The sequence below is a fragment of the Sus scrofa genome, chromosome 1, assembly GCF_054392235.1.
Source record: "Sus scrofa isolate SSC_HxYL_T2T_F1_AM1 chromosome 1, Sscrofa_HxYL_maternal_Yorkshire_Landrace_v2.0, whole genome shotgun sequence".
Lineage (NCBI taxonomy): Eukaryota > Metazoa > Chordata > Mammalia > Artiodactyla > Suidae > Sus > Sus scrofa.
Genome location: NC_139383.1, coordinates 192,494,267 through 192,513,584, shown reverse-complemented (window position 1 = coordinate 192,513,584; position 19,318 = coordinate 192,494,267). Strand labels below are relative to the sequence as shown.

Sequence of the window (19,318 nt, the reverse complement as noted above, 5' to 3'; positions counted from 1 at the left end):
CCAGCATTTTAATAGACCCTCAAGTGATTCTAGTATTTAGCTAGGGCTGAGAACCCCACTGATTTGGACAGTGGCTCTCATTTTAGCATGGCCTCAGAAATTATCTAGCGCTCTTATTAAAACATATTGGTCAGCATCATTCCAGAGTTTGAGTAGGTCTGAGGTGGAGCCCAAGCATGTGCATTGCTAATAAGTTCCCAGATGATGCAGGTCTGAGGACCACTTTGAAAACCACTGATGTAGACAAATTTCCTTACTCTGAGTCAGAAGTCATTGGTTAAATTTACAAATATTTTCTATATGTCTGGCAGAGATTTCTCTTTTATTGATTGACTTTTTCCATCCAACCTTAAACCCCATGAATTCTCTCTTCCTTTCTGTCCCCAGGGACGGTGTAATATCAGTAAATAGAGACAGTGGCCAATTCACTGATGAGTATCTCCCAGAGCAGCGATCTCATCTCTACGGGATAACTGCTGTCTACCCCTACTGCCCAACAGGTAAGTGAACATGCTCAGGCTGCTCCTTTGGATCAGCCAGTAGAGAAGGGTGGATCTGGTGACAGATCACCTTGGCCTGCTGCTGCTGCCACCAGTGAGAACCACTCTGAGCTAGAAAAGCTAATGGCCAACACATGGGGCTAACTAGTCTACTACCTTAAGCTAGCTTATTTAACCTTACGCAGAAAAGTCAATTAGTCAATATTTCTTTCCCCCTTTAAAAGACCTGCAGTAGCAACTCAGATATAAAACACTCACACACTGTCCTTTCCCCCAATAGGAAGAAAGTAAATATGGTATTACAAAGGACTTGAGTTTACAATCGGAATCTGGACCCTAAAGAACATTTACTGCGAACAAAGGTGAAGAAAGTGAAAAAGGAATTGGCCATTAGAAGTTTTTGGACATACAAGATGAATATTTTAAAGCAAAAAGACTAAGTATATTTTGTGAAAAGTTTATACCTCAATCTTTACTACTGTATTTTTAAAAACAAAAGTTATTTCAAGTTTAAAAAAGGTAAGAGAATTTTAATTGTTGCTTATTAAAGCAACTTTTTATAAACATTTGTATCATATTTAAAGGTCAAATCCATTCAACAAAGAACCAATTAGAGCATGTTAAGACCCTAAATCTGATTTTTAATATGGAGTCTTTCTGGCCAAGAAATTAAAGCACACGTGATCAATACTAAAGATCATAAACCTTGACGTAGTTGGAGAAGGCTATGCAGAACTGATGGGGAAGAACCAACTTATTTAAAGTTTCCCACAAAAGTTCTAAGATTTTTTTTTTTACCTCTGCATCAGTGCATTTCTATTTATATTAAAAGGTGCTAGAATGTTTCAATTTGTATTTTCTGATCCTGTTAAGTCCCTCTATAGAATTACCCACAAAAATTACATTTATATATAAATATCAAAGATGTAACAGTTCTCAAATTTTCTAGATTACTCCAATAAAATATTTTAAGTTTTCCTATGACTTATGGATCTGTATTGTCTAGATCAATAACAAAGTTGGGGAGTGGCATGTACCTAAATCACAAGGGAGGAAGGAGATCAATTATACACACACATAAACACAACAATAAAAAAAAAATCACTTTCCCAACTTTATTAAAGAAAAAGCAATGATGGTAAATCTATAGAATGTAGTCAATTTTCTGAGATTCTTCCCTCAAAAACATGACATTTCCAAACACATGCCAGAGTGTATACATGGTTCCCAATTGTACTAAGTAGGTGAGAAGCTGAAATCCTAAAACGTTCATCTTCCAACTTTCCCCAGTCTATGGTCTGTCTTTGGATCAGCAATAATGGCCTGAACAGCTACTATGGCTTCATTAATTTTTGTCTGTAGCTCTCTGAGCTCTTCTATATGCAGCAATCGCAGAATTTGAGCAGCTTCGTTAAGAACCGCATCTGTTTCATAAGAAACACTGCATTAATAACTTTTGTATTTATTCTCTCATTTCCTCCAAATATTCACTAAATCTCTAAAAACAGTTTGAATTAAAGCAAAATCTCTTACCTCCTGTGTCAAAACCAAGAATATGCTTGTCTAAAGCAACAGGCAAGCCCTTAAGAAAAAAAGAGACAAAATCAGACTATATAGTTAACAATCACATTTTCTCATTTCAAATTGAAAAGCAGCTAGCTCTTCTGTTATTTTAATCCTTTTAGCTACAGTGGCAAGGTGCCTGACAACTTTCTCTTTAAATCTGACTTTTGATATTTTTTCCCTACTACAGCCAGCTAGGAAAGAATGGCCTTTACATGTAGTGAGAAGCTAATTCCATAACACATCCAATCCTTTAAGACCAGGTATATAAAATAGCTTCTTTTTTGCAGCAGTGCTGTCACTACTGCTATGGAAAGAAAGATGAGCAGGGCTGCTAATGTCCCATTTTAGTCACAGTAAGCAGCAGTATACAGGGCAAATAGGACTTTCCTTTCTTCTTTTTTTTTTTTAAATGGCAGCACCCATGGTATATGGAAGTTCTCAAGCCAGGGATCAAACCTATGCCTCTGCAGCAAACTGACAAACACTTAACTGTACCATAGTGAAAACTATTTTTAATATGACCTTCCTCAAGCAAGTTTATTTCCTTTTTTTTTTTTTAAGGCCAGATGCTATATAAAACTTTTATTTTTTATTTTTTTTTCATTTTTTTTTATTACTCAAATGAATTTATCACATCTGTAGCAAGTTTATTTCTGAGCACATTAGTTTGCCTTTATAAATTGCACCAATTTATCTAATATACATTTTTTCTGCTGGCATGATGTTTTCCACGTTATCTATATATAATTTTACTTTCAACAGTTTGCTTTTTTCTTTTTTGACCATGCCCATGACATGCAAAAGTTCCTAGGCTAGAACTGAACCAGCACCACGGCAGTAGTTAACAGTGCTACTGCTGAGCCACCAGTGAATCCCAACAGTTCATTTGAAAGTTACTTTGACATAGTCTAGGAAAATGAACAGAACCTAAACCATTTAGCTAACCAGTCAGCACCTACATACAGATATACCAAAGATGGTGACTGTGATGACACCAAACTGTATGGAGTTCACAATAACTATCAAGTAAAAATGAGGAAAAGTGTCTAGACCTTCTACTGATAATACTGTATAAAATTTATTTACAAAAAAAGTCACCATACCGTCAATGTTTCAAATGTTAAACTGTCACTACTCATTTCTTGCCTAATTAATGTGAAATCTATCAGATTCCAAACACTTTAAAACTGCTAATAATGCATTCTGTATAAAGAAACAAGGGTATGAAAATTCAGTGACCCAAAAAACTCAAGAGTAAAAAAGTTCTGGGTAGCCTTCTGTGTCAGTTTGGAATGAGAAGTTCTGTTTTCCTTTTGTCTGGCAACAGACTGCCTAGGAACAGCTACTCCTGAAGATGATCACATGACCCAAATGCTAGTTATTACAAACAACATTCAACTATAGAACTTTTCCACTATATTACTATTAGCATAGTAGCTTTTAAGATGACACTAAAATTAAGATTTATTGGAGCACTGAAACTAAACTGAATTTTACTTTGCAAAGAGCAAAGAGATTTGGCATGGTCCTACTTGCACTTCCTTCCAAACCAAAGGCATATGAATGAATGATTTTATTTTGCCAGAACAATTTATAGTCTGTTCTTTAATGTGGATGAAACAAGCTTTAACCCAATTTCCAGTGGCCAGATCCATACATAATTAATAAGCCAGTAAGATCCTTTAAAAGAAACAGTGTCTTTCAGAGACTACACTGCCCTGGCATTCATAACCTTTTGACATCGGGCTGGGCCTCGGTAAAGGTGGGGTCAGAGGACAAAAGATACTGGGAAATTGGAGGGTGGGGGAGGAACCATAGAAGGACCAGGGTCCAGAACAGTGACTGTACCCAAGACATTCACCTATGTAGCAGGAGGGGGCATTATCAGACACCTGCAGCTACTAAGCCCTGAGGACATTCTCTGCACTGATCCACAATCAATGAAACTTCAGCAACATTTGGATTTCTGGTGAAGTTCTCTTAAAGATATCCCAGAATTACTAACAAGTTACTTTCTCATGGTTTATGCTAGGAAATAGAAAGAATAAAATGAGAAGAGATTTCTCTGAAAAAACAAAAGGGTGAAGATACAGATAGAAAAAGTTAATAGTAACAAAGTGGAGGTATATCCTGTTTTCCAGCAGTTAGTCAAAATAATCCAGCAGAATTCACAGTAAGTAACTTCTTTTTAATGAACTTTCACTGGGAACCTGCAGTACTTTGTAGCAGACTAGAGATGTGCTATTTGGAGCATCTACAAGTTAATGAGTGAGATGAACATGAAGTTTATTTTTCAGTCAAAAAATGAGGATACAATTAATTTGCTTAAGAATCAAATTCAATCCCAATGAGGTCAGCTACTCTTTCGCTGGGCAGTTCTAACACAGAATAGATATCTTAAGCATTCATATGCCAAGTTTAAACTGCTGACAACCAAAAGAAACTTTCAGTGATAGAGTTTATAACAAAAAAAATACATACCTCTTTTGTTTGATTTGCTTTAGCAACTGCATCCTGTGTCAGGCGCTCCTGGACCAAAATGCGAATTGCCTACGGAAACCCAAAATACTATTTTTGCTTTTTATTGTCTGTCATCTTTCCTTCTGAGTTTAGAGAATAAGGATGACCAATTTGATGAAATAAGAAACATCTAGTTCATTAAACTCCCCAATAAGTTAAAAATAAAATAACAAAGTTACCACTTTTAATATTCAATAATGCAGAATGATATTCCTAACAATTACATTTTTTTGAATAGATAATTTGTGTGGTAAAAAAAATTTTAAATAAAGCATACATGGTGAAAAAGATGGTCTCCTTCCTATCCAAGCATCAGCCATCCTTTCAGAAAACAATTACTGCTACCAGATCCTTATGTAGATTCACAAGGACTCTATCAAATTACAAGCATGCTCAGGGATATGCACACACATGCAATACACACAAACACAATCTCTGACACAAAATGTAGCATATCATGTGTAGTGTTTCAAAGCAATTTCTCTAATTGCCCAAGTAAGGTAACAAGCCTTTGAAAGAGCTAAATTTCACTAAAAACCACTTTTGTCTCTTGGCATCCAATTTGAGTTGAAAAAATCTGAGTTAACATTCAGATCCAGCATAGAGAATTATAATAATCTAGGAACAGAATAGTCTTGCCCTTGTTACAACTGTCATTTAATACATGGAATTCTAAAAAGGAAAATAAATTGGCTTAATCTCTTGTGGGTAGAGTGAAATTATTCAATTTCTTGCAAAGTAGTTCAAAGTAATTTAAAGCTCTTTAATTTCTCATAAAATTAATAATAATTTCTATAATAACTTCCAAGTCTAGTATCTTAAGTACCATTTCCCTGCCCTTCCCTTCCTCCCACTAGATTATCACAATTAGTTGACAAAAATCTTCTGTAGTATATTTTTCCTCTCAGAAATAGATCTTATGATACCACTCATAGAAAATCCTAAAGATGCTACCAGAAAATTGTTAAAGCTCATCAATGGACTCAGTAAAGTTGCAGGATAAAAAATTAATTTATAGAAATCTCTTGCATTCCTATACACTAACAATGAAAGATCAGAAAGAAAAATTATGGATACAATTTCATTTACCATCGCATCAAAACGGTAAAATACGCTATCTAAAGAGGCAAAAGATCTGTACTCTGAAAACGAAAAAGCCTACCTAAAGAGACAAAAGATCTGTACTCTGAAAACTGTAAGACGCTGATGAAAGAAATCAAAGATGACACAAACGGGTGGAAAGACATACCATGCTCTTGGATTGGAAGAATCGATATTGTCAAAATGACTATATTACACAAGACAATCTATGGATTCAACACAATCCTATCAAATTACAAATGGCATTTTTCACAGAACTAGAACAAAAAAATTTTATATTTGTATGAAAACACAGAAGACCCCAAATAGCCAAAGCAATTCTGATAAAGAAAAAAGGAGCTGGAGGAATTGGGCTCCCTAACTTCAGGCTACACTACAATACTACAGTCATCAAGACAGTACAGTACTGGCACAAAAAACAGTAATACAGATCAGTGGAACAAGACAGAAAGCCCAGAGATAAACTTATGCACCTATGGTCAACTAATCTATGACAAAGGAGGCAAGAATATACAAAGAAAAAAAGACAGTCTCTACAATAAGTCATGCTGGGAAAGCTGGACAGCTATATGCAAAAGAATGAAATCAGAACATTCTCTCATGCTATACACAAAAATAAACTCAAAAATGAATTAAAGGACCTAAATGTAATGTTGGATGCTATAAATCTAGAGATTATAGGCAGAACACTCCCTGACATAAACCTCAGCAATATCTTTCTCAATCCCCTCCTAGAGTAATGAAAATGAAAACAAAAGCAAAAAAATCTTTGCAAATGAAGCAACCAACAAGGGATTAATCTCCAAAATAAACATCTCACCCACCTTTCTATCAGAAAAACAAAACACCCAATAAAAAAATGGCCAGAAAATCTAAATAGATATTTCTCCAAAGACAGATGGCCAAAAAGCACATAAGATGCTAAACATCAATAATTACTAGAGAAATGCAAATTAAAACTACAATGAGATACTACCTCATACTAGTCAGCAGAATGACCATCATTAGTTAAGTCTACAAATAACAAATGCTAGAAAGGGTATGGAGAAAAAGAAACCCTCCTACACTGTTGGTGGTAATGTAAACTGGTACAACCACTATGGAAAACAGTATGGAGGTTCCTCAGAAAACTAAATATGCTCCAGCAATTCCATTCCTTAGCATATACCCAGAAAAAACATAATTCAAAAAGATATACACACCCCAATGTTCATTGCAGCACTATTTACAATAGCTAAAACATGGAAGCAACCTCTATGTCCATGGACAGACAAACAGATGAAGAAGATGTGGTATAACACATACACACAATGCAATGCTACTCAGCCATATAAAAGAACGAAATGATGCCATGTGCAGCAACATGGATGGACCTAAAGATTATATACTAAGTGAAGTCAGAGAGAGACAAATATCATATTATTTATATGTGGAATATAATAAAATGATACAAAATAACTCATTTATAAAACAGAAACAAACTCAAAAACAAACAAACAGAAAAAACAAACAAAAAAAAACCAAAAAGAGACTTCTTTCAGACTTGGGTTCCCTGATGGAAGGTATGCACTAAGTGGCCTATCTAGGAGGGGGCGCTTGGAGGGCAGAAATATTCATTCCTCAAAGAGATTTGGGGCTATGTTTTTGACTAAGTTCACCATTGCTAATTTGGCATTTTATATGATCTTAATGAATACAGACCATAAATCTCTAAAAGGACTGATTGAACAGAAGTAGGGTGATGTAGGACAAAGAATGGACTACAAGGTTGGGTGCCTAGATTAAAATCCTGACCATCATGTTCTGTGTTACCTTGAATATTATTTACCTATCATCTTTGAGTCTGTTTCTTCATATACACATTAAAAAAGATAACAGCATCTTCCTCTAGGATTGTTGGAAGGATTAAATGAGATCATCTTCGATAAAAATTAGGCACAGTGGCAGGCGCATAGTGAACACTCTTTGATACTAGTTGTTAGGTAATATTAAGTAATCTAAAATCAATGAATTCACGAAATCTGCTTATGTCCCACACTCCTTCACACTTTAGTCATTCAACTGTAGATTTAAATACCAAACATAGTTATTTTTAGAAAATGAAGAGTTTAAATTATATAGAGAGTTTTTATTAAGCATCAAGAATATGAAACTGACCTTAAGCATTACCAGGTAATCATCATGACGCTGAATCTGAAGAAGGTTAGCCAAAGCCATGACACCAGCTTTAAAATCAGGATTATTTACTAAAAAAAGATTAAAAATGGAAACTTAGAGCTCTGCAAGCATGTAATTACAGAAACTTACGTAAACATTTAAACTTGCAAAAGACATTTTTATTTTCTAGTAACAATAAATCTCAATATCTAAAATCACTGACAAAAACAGTTTAGGTATCATCAGTTAGGTAAACGGGTAAGATCAGTAGTTTTCCTACGAATCAACCAAACTGAACAACTCAATAAATGATTAAATTAACTCATATGAGGTTTGTCCTGTTAACTTTTTTTGGCAAGGACCATTTATATAGTACTTTTAATTAACCTTTCTTCCCAAAGCTATTAATTTTAATACACAGATTCCCTTCAATGGATAGTTTTCCCAAAACCTTTTCTCTAAGCAGCAGTTCTTGAGCATCCAAGCAGCTTGTTAATTCATAAGGGTAACTCATAAATTACAGGTCACAGTTAGTCAGTGAAAGAATATTTAACATATTATAATCTAAGTAATTAGAATCTTAACAGTTTTAAAAGGAGTAAGAATTACTTAGACACCTGGGACTTAAAATAATGAAAAATTTTATCACTTATTATGTCATTAGATTAGAAAAAAATATTTTCTGCACCCAGGAAGACAATCACCACCATGATTAAATACAAATCAAAACCCCTAAGTTACTATAAGCAAATAAAAGAAGAGCACTTTAACATTTAGATACTCAACTACAAGGGGAGGGAGAAAATGCATTTTAACTGACAATAAAAAAATCATAGAAAATAAAATATCAACACAAATGTTGTCTGCATGAAACATTCTTAATTTACCGAAACCAAGTAAACCTAGACTTCATTTTAGAAAGTGAAAAACCAAAACTGTTGATGATCATTTTTATGCATTTATAAACTTACCATCCAAGTTGATCAATGGCTCTGCATTTTTAGCTGCATTGTCAGCATTTTTTGTATTATCAGGTACCAAGTCCTTGTACTTTTCAGCTATAAAAATAGGCAAAAATACAATGTGTAGAACTTCAACTTCAGGTAAAACCAACATTACTTATTTACTGAATTTAACTGAGCCAAATGGGTTTTAAGCATAAGACAACTCATCTAATCAAAATTGTTTTCTGCTATTAAAAAAAATCTACTGAAGACAATATGACCATAGCTTTTTAATTAAGCTAAAATGATTATCTGACACAAATATCTTTTCACTAACATTTCTTGAAAGTAAAACATTTTAAACACTATCTAAATTTTAGGAAAGTCTGCTTTTCAGCTTTCTCTGAAACTTGGTAGGGGTAGAAGGATGAGAAGAGGGTAAGTAAAAATCACATGAGACTAAATACAAACCCTCTAAAAAGTAACTTTCTTCCCAACTTTTATTTTGAATCCTGTCTACAGGATTTTCTAAAAAATCAGCACTTAAAGCACACCATCATATACAAAGCTAAATTTTTTTTATGGAGACTTAAAATGTGGAATTCCAAAGTAGATTTTATTGCTTTTACCTGAAAAATAATAATATTTCAGAAGACTTTACAAATAAAAATATTTAATAGTAACTCACTAAACTTAGTGCCCAAAATGCCATCTTTGGCTGTAGTGCTTATGTGGTTTGCTAATGAAACAAAAGGAAAAATAAAAGCATTAAAATTTAAGTCAGACAGAAGTTAGTTTAACAGAACTCCCATTGGCCAAATCAGGAATAGTGTAAACAACAAAATAAATGATAACAAAAAAGGATTAAGACCCACTGAGTAAAATAAGAATCCATTTATCTACACTGATTTGTATAAGCCAACAAACAATTTGGTAAAAGGGGAAAGCTCTTCCTTACAGTGGAAAGTCAAAAAATAAATGTAGAGTAAGGACAGAATTAGAAAAAAGCCTTCTAGCCATCATAATCAACACAATAACTGACTCAGGCAAGAATCATAAAATGCATGTTAATGCTAAGATTTGAGGAGCAAGAGCAGAGACATCATCTCAAAGTATCTCCCCACAAGATATACATTTATTACAAAGGGGAAAATAGTAACTTTACACTGAGGAAAGCTTAACCAGGTAATGAGAATAACATGATCAATATTCAGGCATAACACTAGCCCATGCCTCGTGATATGATGCACTTAAAAAGAACATAACATAACTTCTGTGTTACTCTTTTAACAGGACTACAAACCCTGAATCTAATCATGAGAAAAATATAACACACAGCCAAACTGAGGAACATTCTAAAAAATAAATGTCAATGTCATAAAGCAAAGACTAAGTAACCATTCCAGATTATAGACGACTAAAGAGATGAAGGAGAATGCCAACACATGGCCCAGGATGGCTTTGTAGCTTTTTGTTTGCTTGTTGTTTTTGCTATAAAAAACACTATGGAGACAAATGCTGAAATATGAGTAACAATTATAGATAACAGTAATGAATCAAAGTTAATTTCTGATTTTGATAAATGTACTGTAGTTATGTGAGAGGATGACATTTATTAGGAAACGCACACTAGAGTACTTAAAAGAATCATCTACAACTTAGTATGAAATTGTTTAGAGGAGTTCCCGTCGTGGCGCAGTGGTTAACGAATCCGACTAGGAACCATGAGGTTGCGGGTTCGGTCCCTGCCCTTGCTCAGTGGGTTAACGATCCGGCGTTGCCGTGAGCTGTGGTGTAGATTGCAGTCGCGGCTCGGATCCCGAGTTGCTGTGGCTCTGGCGTAGGCCGGTGACTACAGCTCCGATTCAACCCCTAGCCTGGGAACCTCCATATGCCGCGGGAGCGGCCCAAGGAATATCAACAACAACAAAACACAAAAGACAAAAAAAAAAAAAAAAAAAGAAATTGTTTAGAAAAAGCAAAGAGATGGGTAAGACAATTGACATAAAATGTTAATAACATCTGCAGAATCTGGGTATGTAAAAATCCTTTTAACTATTCTTGCAAACTTTCTGTAAATTTGAAATTATGTCATATTAAAAGAAAAATATTTAAGTCAGATTTTAATCACCTTAATTCACAAACCAACAAAAGTCTTTTAAAAATGTTAAGACACAAACAATGTTCACAACAAACAAAAATTTTGTTTGTTCATCAACAAACAAAAATTTAAAATAACTTAAAAGTCAAGAAAAATGCAATATATTAATGTAAAACCACAAAAGAACAACAATGCCTCCTACCAATAAGGGGCAGAGGTACAAACTCAAGTCTTTTTTATATATTGAGGAAGACTATGCTAAGGGAGTTTCCTTGTGGCTTAGGAGGTTAAGGATCTGGCAGTCATTACTACTATGGCACCTGTTGGATCTCTGGCCCAGAAACTTCCAAATTCAGTGAGTGTAGCCAAAAAAATTAAAAAGGCCATGTAATCACTGAGAAATAATTGTACTTAAAGAGATACAGTTCACTACAGGGATACATAATCATGTGGCACCGACTGTTCTTGGTATCTAGGCAACCTAAGCTGAGGTATTATAAAAATGGGACAAATGAACTAAATGAAGGTGAAGTACAAATTGAGATGAGACTATAATTTTATGAAGGAATAGATGAAAAATACTTGAGAAGTTGGAGAATACTTTGTTGCAAATTAACACAATGTTCTTATCAACTCAGACCAGCACAGATTTTGCTAAAGACTCTACAGTGATTAGTAAAAAAAAAAATAAAAGTCTCAGAACTTTCCTTAAGATTTGTGCCATAAGAAGTTCCTGATGCGGCTCAGTGGTAACAAACCAACTATTATCCATGAGGATGCAGGTTCGATCCCTGGCCTCGCTCAGTGGGTTAAGGATCCAGTGTTGCCATGAGCTATGGGAACTTCCATATGCTGCAAAAAAAAAAGCAAATGAAAAAAGACCTGTGCCATAATATATCTGAAATTGAAGTCTGAGGAAACAGCAAAAAAGCTGGGTGATGCTCCACAGCAGTATATGTAAACATTCATATACTACATTTGCCAAACACTAAAGTTGAAAAGCATATCTGTACACAAGGAACTATGTCAGGTACTGTGGCAGAGAGAATCATTACTGCCCCCTCTAAAAAAAGATGTCCATATTCTAATCCCTGGAACTTATGAATGTTATTTCTTTTTGTGAATCTGACTAAAGACCTTGAAATGCAGGGGGATGGGGTGGGGGTGGAGGGGAGGTTTTGTTTATTCTGGATCATCAAGGTAGGGCCAGATCATAGAGCCAGATAAGTCACAGAAGACGTGACAGTGAAAGCAGGGTCATAGAGAGATTAGAAAATGCTATGCTACTAGATTTGAAGATAAACAGGCTAGAGTCAAGGAATGTAAGCCCCCTCTAGAAGGTGGAAAAGACAAAGAAATCAATCTTCCCCTAGAGTCTCTAAAAGGAACCAGTCCTGTGGACAAACTGAATTCAGTCCTAACATACTGTGATTTAAGTCACCAAGTTTATGGTAATTTGTAATCACAGCAACAAGAAACTAAAAGAGGTACCACATAGGAAACAAAGGTGAGTATCATCTTACAATTTAGCGAGGTAAGTAAGACCTAAGCAAGATGGAAAATGGCGAATGATTTAAAAAGCTATAAAAGTTCAAAAGGATTATTACTGCTGCTAAATGGCATTTGAGCTGGACCTTACAAAGATGGGTAGGACTCATATGTGTAGAGGCAGACTGAAACAGCATATCAGCCAAATGAAAGTGTAAGCAAAGAGAAAAAGAGAAAAAAAAGGAGATGTAAATAGGAAACACCACTGTCCTAGTTTGACTGGGATGGTAATTATGTGAATACTGGCTGGATACCAGTTATCAAAAGCTCTGAATACCAAGCTAAGGAGCCTGGAGTTTCTTTTATAGAAATCAATGGTGTTTCTGAATACAAAAAAGTATTCTTTGGAAACAAAGCATAGCATTCTAAAACATTTATGTTTCAAAAAATCAGCTTGGTGGGCCATGTGGATGAGAATAGAGGGTGACATTGATGGGAGACTAGAATGAAAGATATTACAATCATTGCAGAAGAAAGTGACAAGGGCCTAAACTGGGGAAGGCGACAGCAGTGCGGACAGAGAAGAAAAGATACAACAGACATGGGAAAAGATAGCAGGGAACAGGATGGGAGGAAAAGGGAGAAGCCAAATATATTAAAAAGGCTTCAAAAGCAGATGATTAAGAGGAGTGGAACTGCCAGTCCCATAAAAGAAAACAACATAAAACACAAAGGACAGAGATAAGATAATTCAATCTTACATTTGGATGTTGGCAGGCCTTTCAAAATGAAATGGCCTAGTGCGCAAAACCGTTTACTGGAAAACTATTTTTACTATAGGCACTAATATTCAAAACCTCCTAACAAAACAAGGATCTGTAATAAAATAACATTAAGCATAAATAACAAGTATACTTTGGCCTACAGTAAATATCTGCATTTGATGAATATTTCAGTCTCTTGTGAAATTAGCTGCTGCAACCAACACCTGAAATACTATCAATTCTAGCACAGTAGCAACAAGTGGACTTCAAAAGCTAAGGGGCAGACCATTAATCATAACAAATTCACCAAAGTAATGTAACTTTGTGAGTAGACATTCAATTTGCCTTCTCCAGAAGATATCATTTCTAATTCTAAAAGAAAAGTCTAAATATCAGTGAAAAACTGTGCTTTTAATAGCTTATAATAAGGAAGTTCTCTAATTTTAGAAAAGGAAATTCTTTTCTGAGCAATTTGAGAGTTGAGGGGTGGGAGCTGCATATAAGAGAATGATTACAAACAAATGTAAATTTTATAAAAAAAAGATGCTATAAAGGGAAATGAGGAGGTATAAAACTTAAAATGAATCAAAGGTAAAACAACGTAAGACAAAGAAACTGGCAAGTTCCCTACATTTTTACACTCCTCCTTTTCCACCTTTCCTCCCCATCTTTAAAACACACATTTCCCACAAAACATACCATTATCTCCGTATTCAAGTCTAACAGCTAAACCAAGAAGCCAGTCAATTGCTTCTTGTCGATCCTGAATCTTGAAAGGACAGTTAACATCTCTGAGATACTGTGAGGAGAAAAATGGTTTCATTATTACTATGAAGTCACAAATTCAAAAAATTGGTAAAGCTGAAAGAGACCTTATTTGGATCTCTAAGGATTTCTTACAACATTTATATTACTAAACTCTCTATTTTTTTTCGGGGGGTGGGGGGACCGAGTCTACAGCATGTGACTGAGCCAGGGATCAAACCCAGACCACAGCAGCAACCATAGCTGCTTCAGTGACAATGCCAGATCTTTAACCCACTGCACCACAAAAGAACTCCGCTATTTTATTAAGCTTTTGACACAATTATATAACCCAAAGGAAGGAAACATTTAAGTATAGCACTCAGGGAAAAGAAATGAAGTATCCCCATCACACTTTTTGAAATTTTTACTTTTGTAGATTCCAGGTAGGGCACCAATGGTTTAGAATAACTTCCTGATTTTATAGATGAGAAAACTGAGGACTAGAGATTAACACTTGCTGACAGTTAACACAACTTAAACCAGGGATCTGAACCTAAACGTTCTGACTCCAGGTCTCAATACACATAGAGCAATTAAGCTGTATATCCAAATAAGTATCATCCCTACAATGAGTCTCTTAGGGACTTAAAACCTGGTTCCATCAACAATGCTATTACTCAGGAGTTCCTGTCATGGCTCAGCAGGTTAAGAATGGACTAGTATCCATGAGGATGCAGGTTTGATCCCTGGCCTTGCTCAGTGGGTTAGGGATCTGGCACTGCTGGCAGATGTAGCTCGAACCTGATGTTGCTATGGCCATGGCTGTGGCTGTGGCTGGCAGCTGCAGCTCTGATTCAACCCCTAGCCTGGGAACTTCCATATGCAGTGAGTGCAGCCCTAAAAAGACAAAAAGAACAACAACAACAAGAAACCCACCAATGTTATTACTTGAAACTTCTGGAACTTCTCTTTGGAAATCCTTTAGGGGATAATTAATGAATCAGCACTTTTCAGCCCTAACTCATTTTCTGATCAAAAATTTTATCCCAGAGTTCCCACTGGAGCTCAGCGAGTTACAAACCCCGACTGGTATCCATGAGGATATGGGTTCAATCACTGGCCTCGCTCAGTGGGTTAAGGATCTGGCATTGCTATGGCTGTGGCATAGGCCAGCAGCCACAGCTGATTCAAGCCCTAGTCTGGGAATTTCCATGTGCTGCATGTGCAACCCTAAAAAACAAAAAGAAAATTCATTACAAAAAAAATTTATCCCCCTGCTTATTAGTCATTATGCAAAAAGCAAATCCACCCTCTAAAGTAAAAAAAAAACAAAAAACAAAAAAAAACCCCACCCAAACCTGTCAGTATTAAAGATATTCAAAAAAGGTCTCCTGATCTAAGTCATTCTAAAAGAAGTTCCAAATGTGCTTTAAATAATGACATCATCATTCCAAAGAGACCATCTTGAAAGATAACATCTGCATAAGTTCCAATACATTAATCTTTAATTGATACTATTTTACTGTCACTTATGGGTGTTTTTATCATAAAGTTTTTTTATCTTAATGCCCTTCTGTATTGTCTTGTTCACGTGAATGAGCCATAAGATGTAACATAAGCAACTATAAAATCCTAACAATACATTTCAAGGTCTTAAGAAGCCTATTGAAATTTTCAAAAATACTTTTGAAGAGCAAAGGAAAAAAATCTGGTAGTAGCATTAATAAAAGTAGAGGCAGGGAAATTAATAAACCTTTACTATGAGGCAGGCACCTCAGTGAACAGGCACATAGGTATATATCATTCATTAACAATACATGCCACTCCTACAAGATAGGTACCACTGTTATCCCATTTATTAATAAAGTTGCCCATTGTCGAGAACTAGTGTGAACCTACATAATCCCCTAATTCATAAAATCTCTAAGGAAAAGTTAGGTACCTAAACACTCTGCTTCAGCAAATGAAAAATCCAGTCACATTTCATATTCTTAAAGATCTTACTCATCAAAGTAAAAGAGCTGATGAAAATGATTAATGTAAATACTGATATTGTAAAATGTGATTTTTTTTCTAATTTGAGAACAACTCTTTTCTGCAAAAATGATAGTAAAATTAAACTAAATCAATGGGAAAATCATTCCAGACACAAAAATAATTATTTTTTTAATCCAGATTTTTTTAGGATTATTTCCTTTGTACACATGGGACAACTCTGTATGTTAAATATAAGCATAAACAAGACATAATCTTAGTTTTCACACATGCCAATAATGTTTGTTTTGTTTTGTTCTTTTGGCTCCTACTGTGGCATATAAAAGTTCCTGGGCTAGGGAATGAATCCAAATCCAAGCCACAGCTGTGAGCTATGCTGCTGCAGAGACAATGCTGGATCCTTAACTTGCTGTACACAGCAGGAACTCCAACAATGCCTTGTTTTAATAAAATATTTAAGTGTATATCTACTACATTTTTAATGTAAAAATTATGATTTTGGCCATTTTTACCACTTATAAAATATATATCTCTGTTTACTTAAGAAGCCTCAGTGTTTTGGAACAAAATTATTTCTAGCTAGTACTAAATACTTGATAGGAAGAGATAATATCATTTGCTTTAAAAACAGAAGAAATATGGAAAAGAAAAAAGTTAAATCCCTGAAATCTGGCTTTTCTAACACTGATCATTATTAAGTATTTTAGAAAAACAAGGAAATTTTAAGCTTGCTTGTCTTAGTACAATTTTTAGACAAGTTCTCTGTACTTTTAACTTTACTTTCTAATCCATTACCTTCTCAAAGAACTTGGGCCAGTCACTGCTGTGGATGTTTCTTAAATTACCTCTGTCTTCAATCTTGTAGTGTCTGATTTTCTGGTCTTCAAGCCAAACAATAAAGTTTCTAAATTCTGTTTCATCTGCAATAAAAACATGATATAAATCACTCAAAGCACTATAAGTAAAGCACTTCCTTTTCCAAAAATAAATAGTCTTATGGAATTTTTTTAACTCCAAAATAATAAGTTACTTGAGCTGCTTGATGTAGGAGCTGAAAGTGCAGACTTTGGTTTTTTTTTTTTTTTTTTTTTTTTTGTCTTTTTGCCATTTTTTTGGGCCTCTCCCGCAGCATATGGAGGTTCCCAGGCTAGGGGTCGAATCGGAGCTGTAGCCGCCGGCCTATGCCAGAGCCACAGCAACGCAGGATCCGAGCCGCATCTGCAACCTACAGCACAGCTCACGGCAACGCCGGATCCTTAACCCACTGAGCAAGGGCAGAGACCGAACCCGCAACCTCATGGTTCCTAGTAGGATTCGTTTACCACAGCGCCACGACGGGAACTCCTGAAAGTGCAGACTTTGAATTAACAGATCTAAAAAATGTTCTGTTCCTATCCTGGCCTGAATTCAAATTCTGACTACACACATCTTGTGATTATGTGAACTTAGGCTAATTACCTAAATTTCTTGTGCCTCAGACTCCTGAGTTACAAAACGGGGGGAGGGAGGCGGGGGGGGGGGGGAATAACAGGACTTACCTCACAGGGCTGTTATGAAGGTTAAGTAAATTATTTAAAGATTAAAAGTATCTGGCACATAGTTTTGCTATTAAAATATCAGTTATTTTCCAAGTTCCTTTGGGGAAGGGAGGAGGAAGAATTGGAAAACATTAAATTTACAGCAATAATAAAGTACAAGAAATTAAAGGATGGTTTTCCCATGTGGCTCAACAGGTTAAGACCTGACGTTTTTGTGAAGATTCGATTCAATCCCTGGCCGTGCTCAGTGGATTAAGGATCCAGCATTGGCACAACCTGAGGCATAGGCTGCAGATGTGGCTCAGATCTGGTATTGCCGTGGCTGTGGTGTAGGCTGGTAGCTGCAGCTCTGATTCAACAGCTAGCCTGGGAACTTCCATATGCCACAGATGCAGCAGTAAAAAGAAGGGGGGGGGGATGTCAAATTAAATGATAAATACAAAGGCGATACAGTCAACTACTACTGTTTACTATTACAGCATATTAAAACCATTCATGAAAAAGTTCATAGGTGTTCATGTACCTCACATTCTTTTGCGGTAGGAATATCCTTATCGCACAAGTGTGAAAATTGAGGCTCAAAGATTTGAAATCCAGCTCTAAGCTCTACTGCCTTGAACCTTTTTTGTTAAATAAAAGGCAAAGTAGAAAAACAAGAGTCTATAAATTGACATGCTTCTACAGGAGATCAACAAAACACTGTTAGACTGCTTGGAAATTATTTTCAATTTCAAAATTCAAGCTGGAATTCAAATTATGAAGTCTTGAGAATTTCACCATCTTCTGAACATGCCAGGTTGTACTTGAACACTTTCAAACTTACTAGTCTACTACAGGCTAAGAATTCTGGAAAAAAAAACAAGTAGTGGTGGGTAGTAGCTGTATAACAGTGGGGTAGCAATCTTAATACTTTTTTTTCTTCTACAATTTTAACACTGTGAAATCCCAAATACCTTCGTATTTACAATTCAACCGCCCCATTCAGCTGCTGCTAACTTTTTTTGCACGACCCACACACTGTAATTAGCCCGTTATTATACGCGTGTATCCCAACACTGCCAGCCCAGGACCTCATTAACATTTGAGCTCAAACTGCTCGGTGGGTTCTCACTGCCCACCCCGACCCCTTAGTTCCTGGCAGGCAGTGAACTAACTGGTGTTCAAGTTACGCCGCATCTTCCTCGGATTCCAGCACTGCGCTGGCCCCCAGCAGGTGCTCACGGCGTCACCCTGTGACCCGGCAACCAGCGCATTGAGGGCTAAGAGAAAAAAAGACTTTCCCTCTAGAGAGCTGAGGGTGCGGGCAGGAGGTGAGAGTGGTGTCCGGAGTTTAGCAAGGACACAAAGAACGGGTGACGGGGCTCTGAAGCCAAGGAAGCTTCAGGTGCCCGGCGGGTGGGAGAAGATAAGTCCCGGGGAGACAAGGCCGCGAACGGCCCGGGTAGCGTGCCCGGGTGCCGGCGCCGAGGGAGCGGTGGCCCGCGGGGTCACTGACACGCGGCCGGCCCAAGGCCGCCGCCTCACCTTTGCAGTTGAAGCCAGCAGGATTGTGGTAGTCGAGGGCCGTCAGCTTGCGTCGGAACATGGTCCCAGTCTGCTCGCTCCGGTCCCCGGTCTTCAGCCGGGAGGGGAGAACCGAGGAAGAGTGAGCGGCGCAGGCACCGACGACGCGGCGAGAGGGCGTCGGGAGCCGGGACGCTCCGAAATGACGGCGGCCTTAGCCAATCCTGGCTTTAGGATCGGCAGCCGCCGGCCAATGCCCACCAATCGTAGCTCCGGTTGGGGAGGCGGGGCCACGTTGAGGCACGTCGACGCTCAAATAAACTTTATTGTCAGCTTACTAGTTGTGCATTAGGCAGAATGCAACTTAGTGGCCGGTTACCTGTTGTTTTCCTCG

The 19,318-nt window shown here is 36.7% G+C and overlaps 2 protein-coding genes across 5 annotated transcripts in view; one reads left to right on the top strand and one right to left on the bottom strand.

The window, feature by feature from the left end:
- Positions 1 to 1,484, top strand: part of NID2 (nidogen 2) — a 73,604-nt gene extending 72,120 nt beyond the window's left edge. For 2 of the 3 annotated variants that reach the window (XM_021101930.2, XM_021101914.2), the window contains 2 exons: positions 388 to 500; positions 781 to 1,484. In XM_021101930.2, coding sequence (XP_020957589.2) covers positions 388 to 500; positions 781 to 791 — 124 coding nt within the window. In that variant the 3' untranslated portion in view covers positions 792 to 1,484. Of the gene's footprint in view, positions 1 to 387; positions 509 to 780 lie in introns of those variants that run through there. The other variant, XM_021101921.2, reaches the window with a different exon arrangement.
- A 117-nt stretch (positions 1,485 to 1,601) lies between these two features.
- RTRAF (RNA transcription, translation and transport factor) lies at positions 1,602 to 19,113 on the bottom strand. Of its 2 annotated transcripts, NM_001243494.1 has the most exon segments (8): positions 1,602 to 1,924; positions 2,034 to 2,082; positions 4,548 to 4,616; positions 7,845 to 7,933; positions 8,816 to 8,902; positions 13,841 to 13,940; positions 16,679 to 16,803; positions 18,946 to 19,100. In NM_001243494.1, coding segments are annotated over 8 exon segments (735 nt in total). In that variant the 5' UTR covers positions 19,007 to 19,100; the 3' UTR covers positions 1,602 to 1,769.
- Positions 19,114 to 19,318: the final 205 nt, after the last annotated feature.

Bases quoted from the DNA above. Each gene is read 5' to 3' on its own strand.
- RTRAF (XM_085023013.1), bottom strand. From the start codon at position 19,006: ATGTTCCGACGCAAGCTGACGGCCCTCGACTACCACAATCCTGCTGGC. The intron at 16,804-18,945 runs GTGAGGCGGCGG...TTTTTATTGCAG, and splicing joins TGCTGGCTTCAACTGCAAAG to ATGAAACAGAATTTAGAAAC. The intron at 9,528-13,840 runs GTATGTTTTGTG...TTGTTTCATTAG, and splicing joins ACTTGAATACGGAGATAATG to CAAACCACATAAGCACTACA.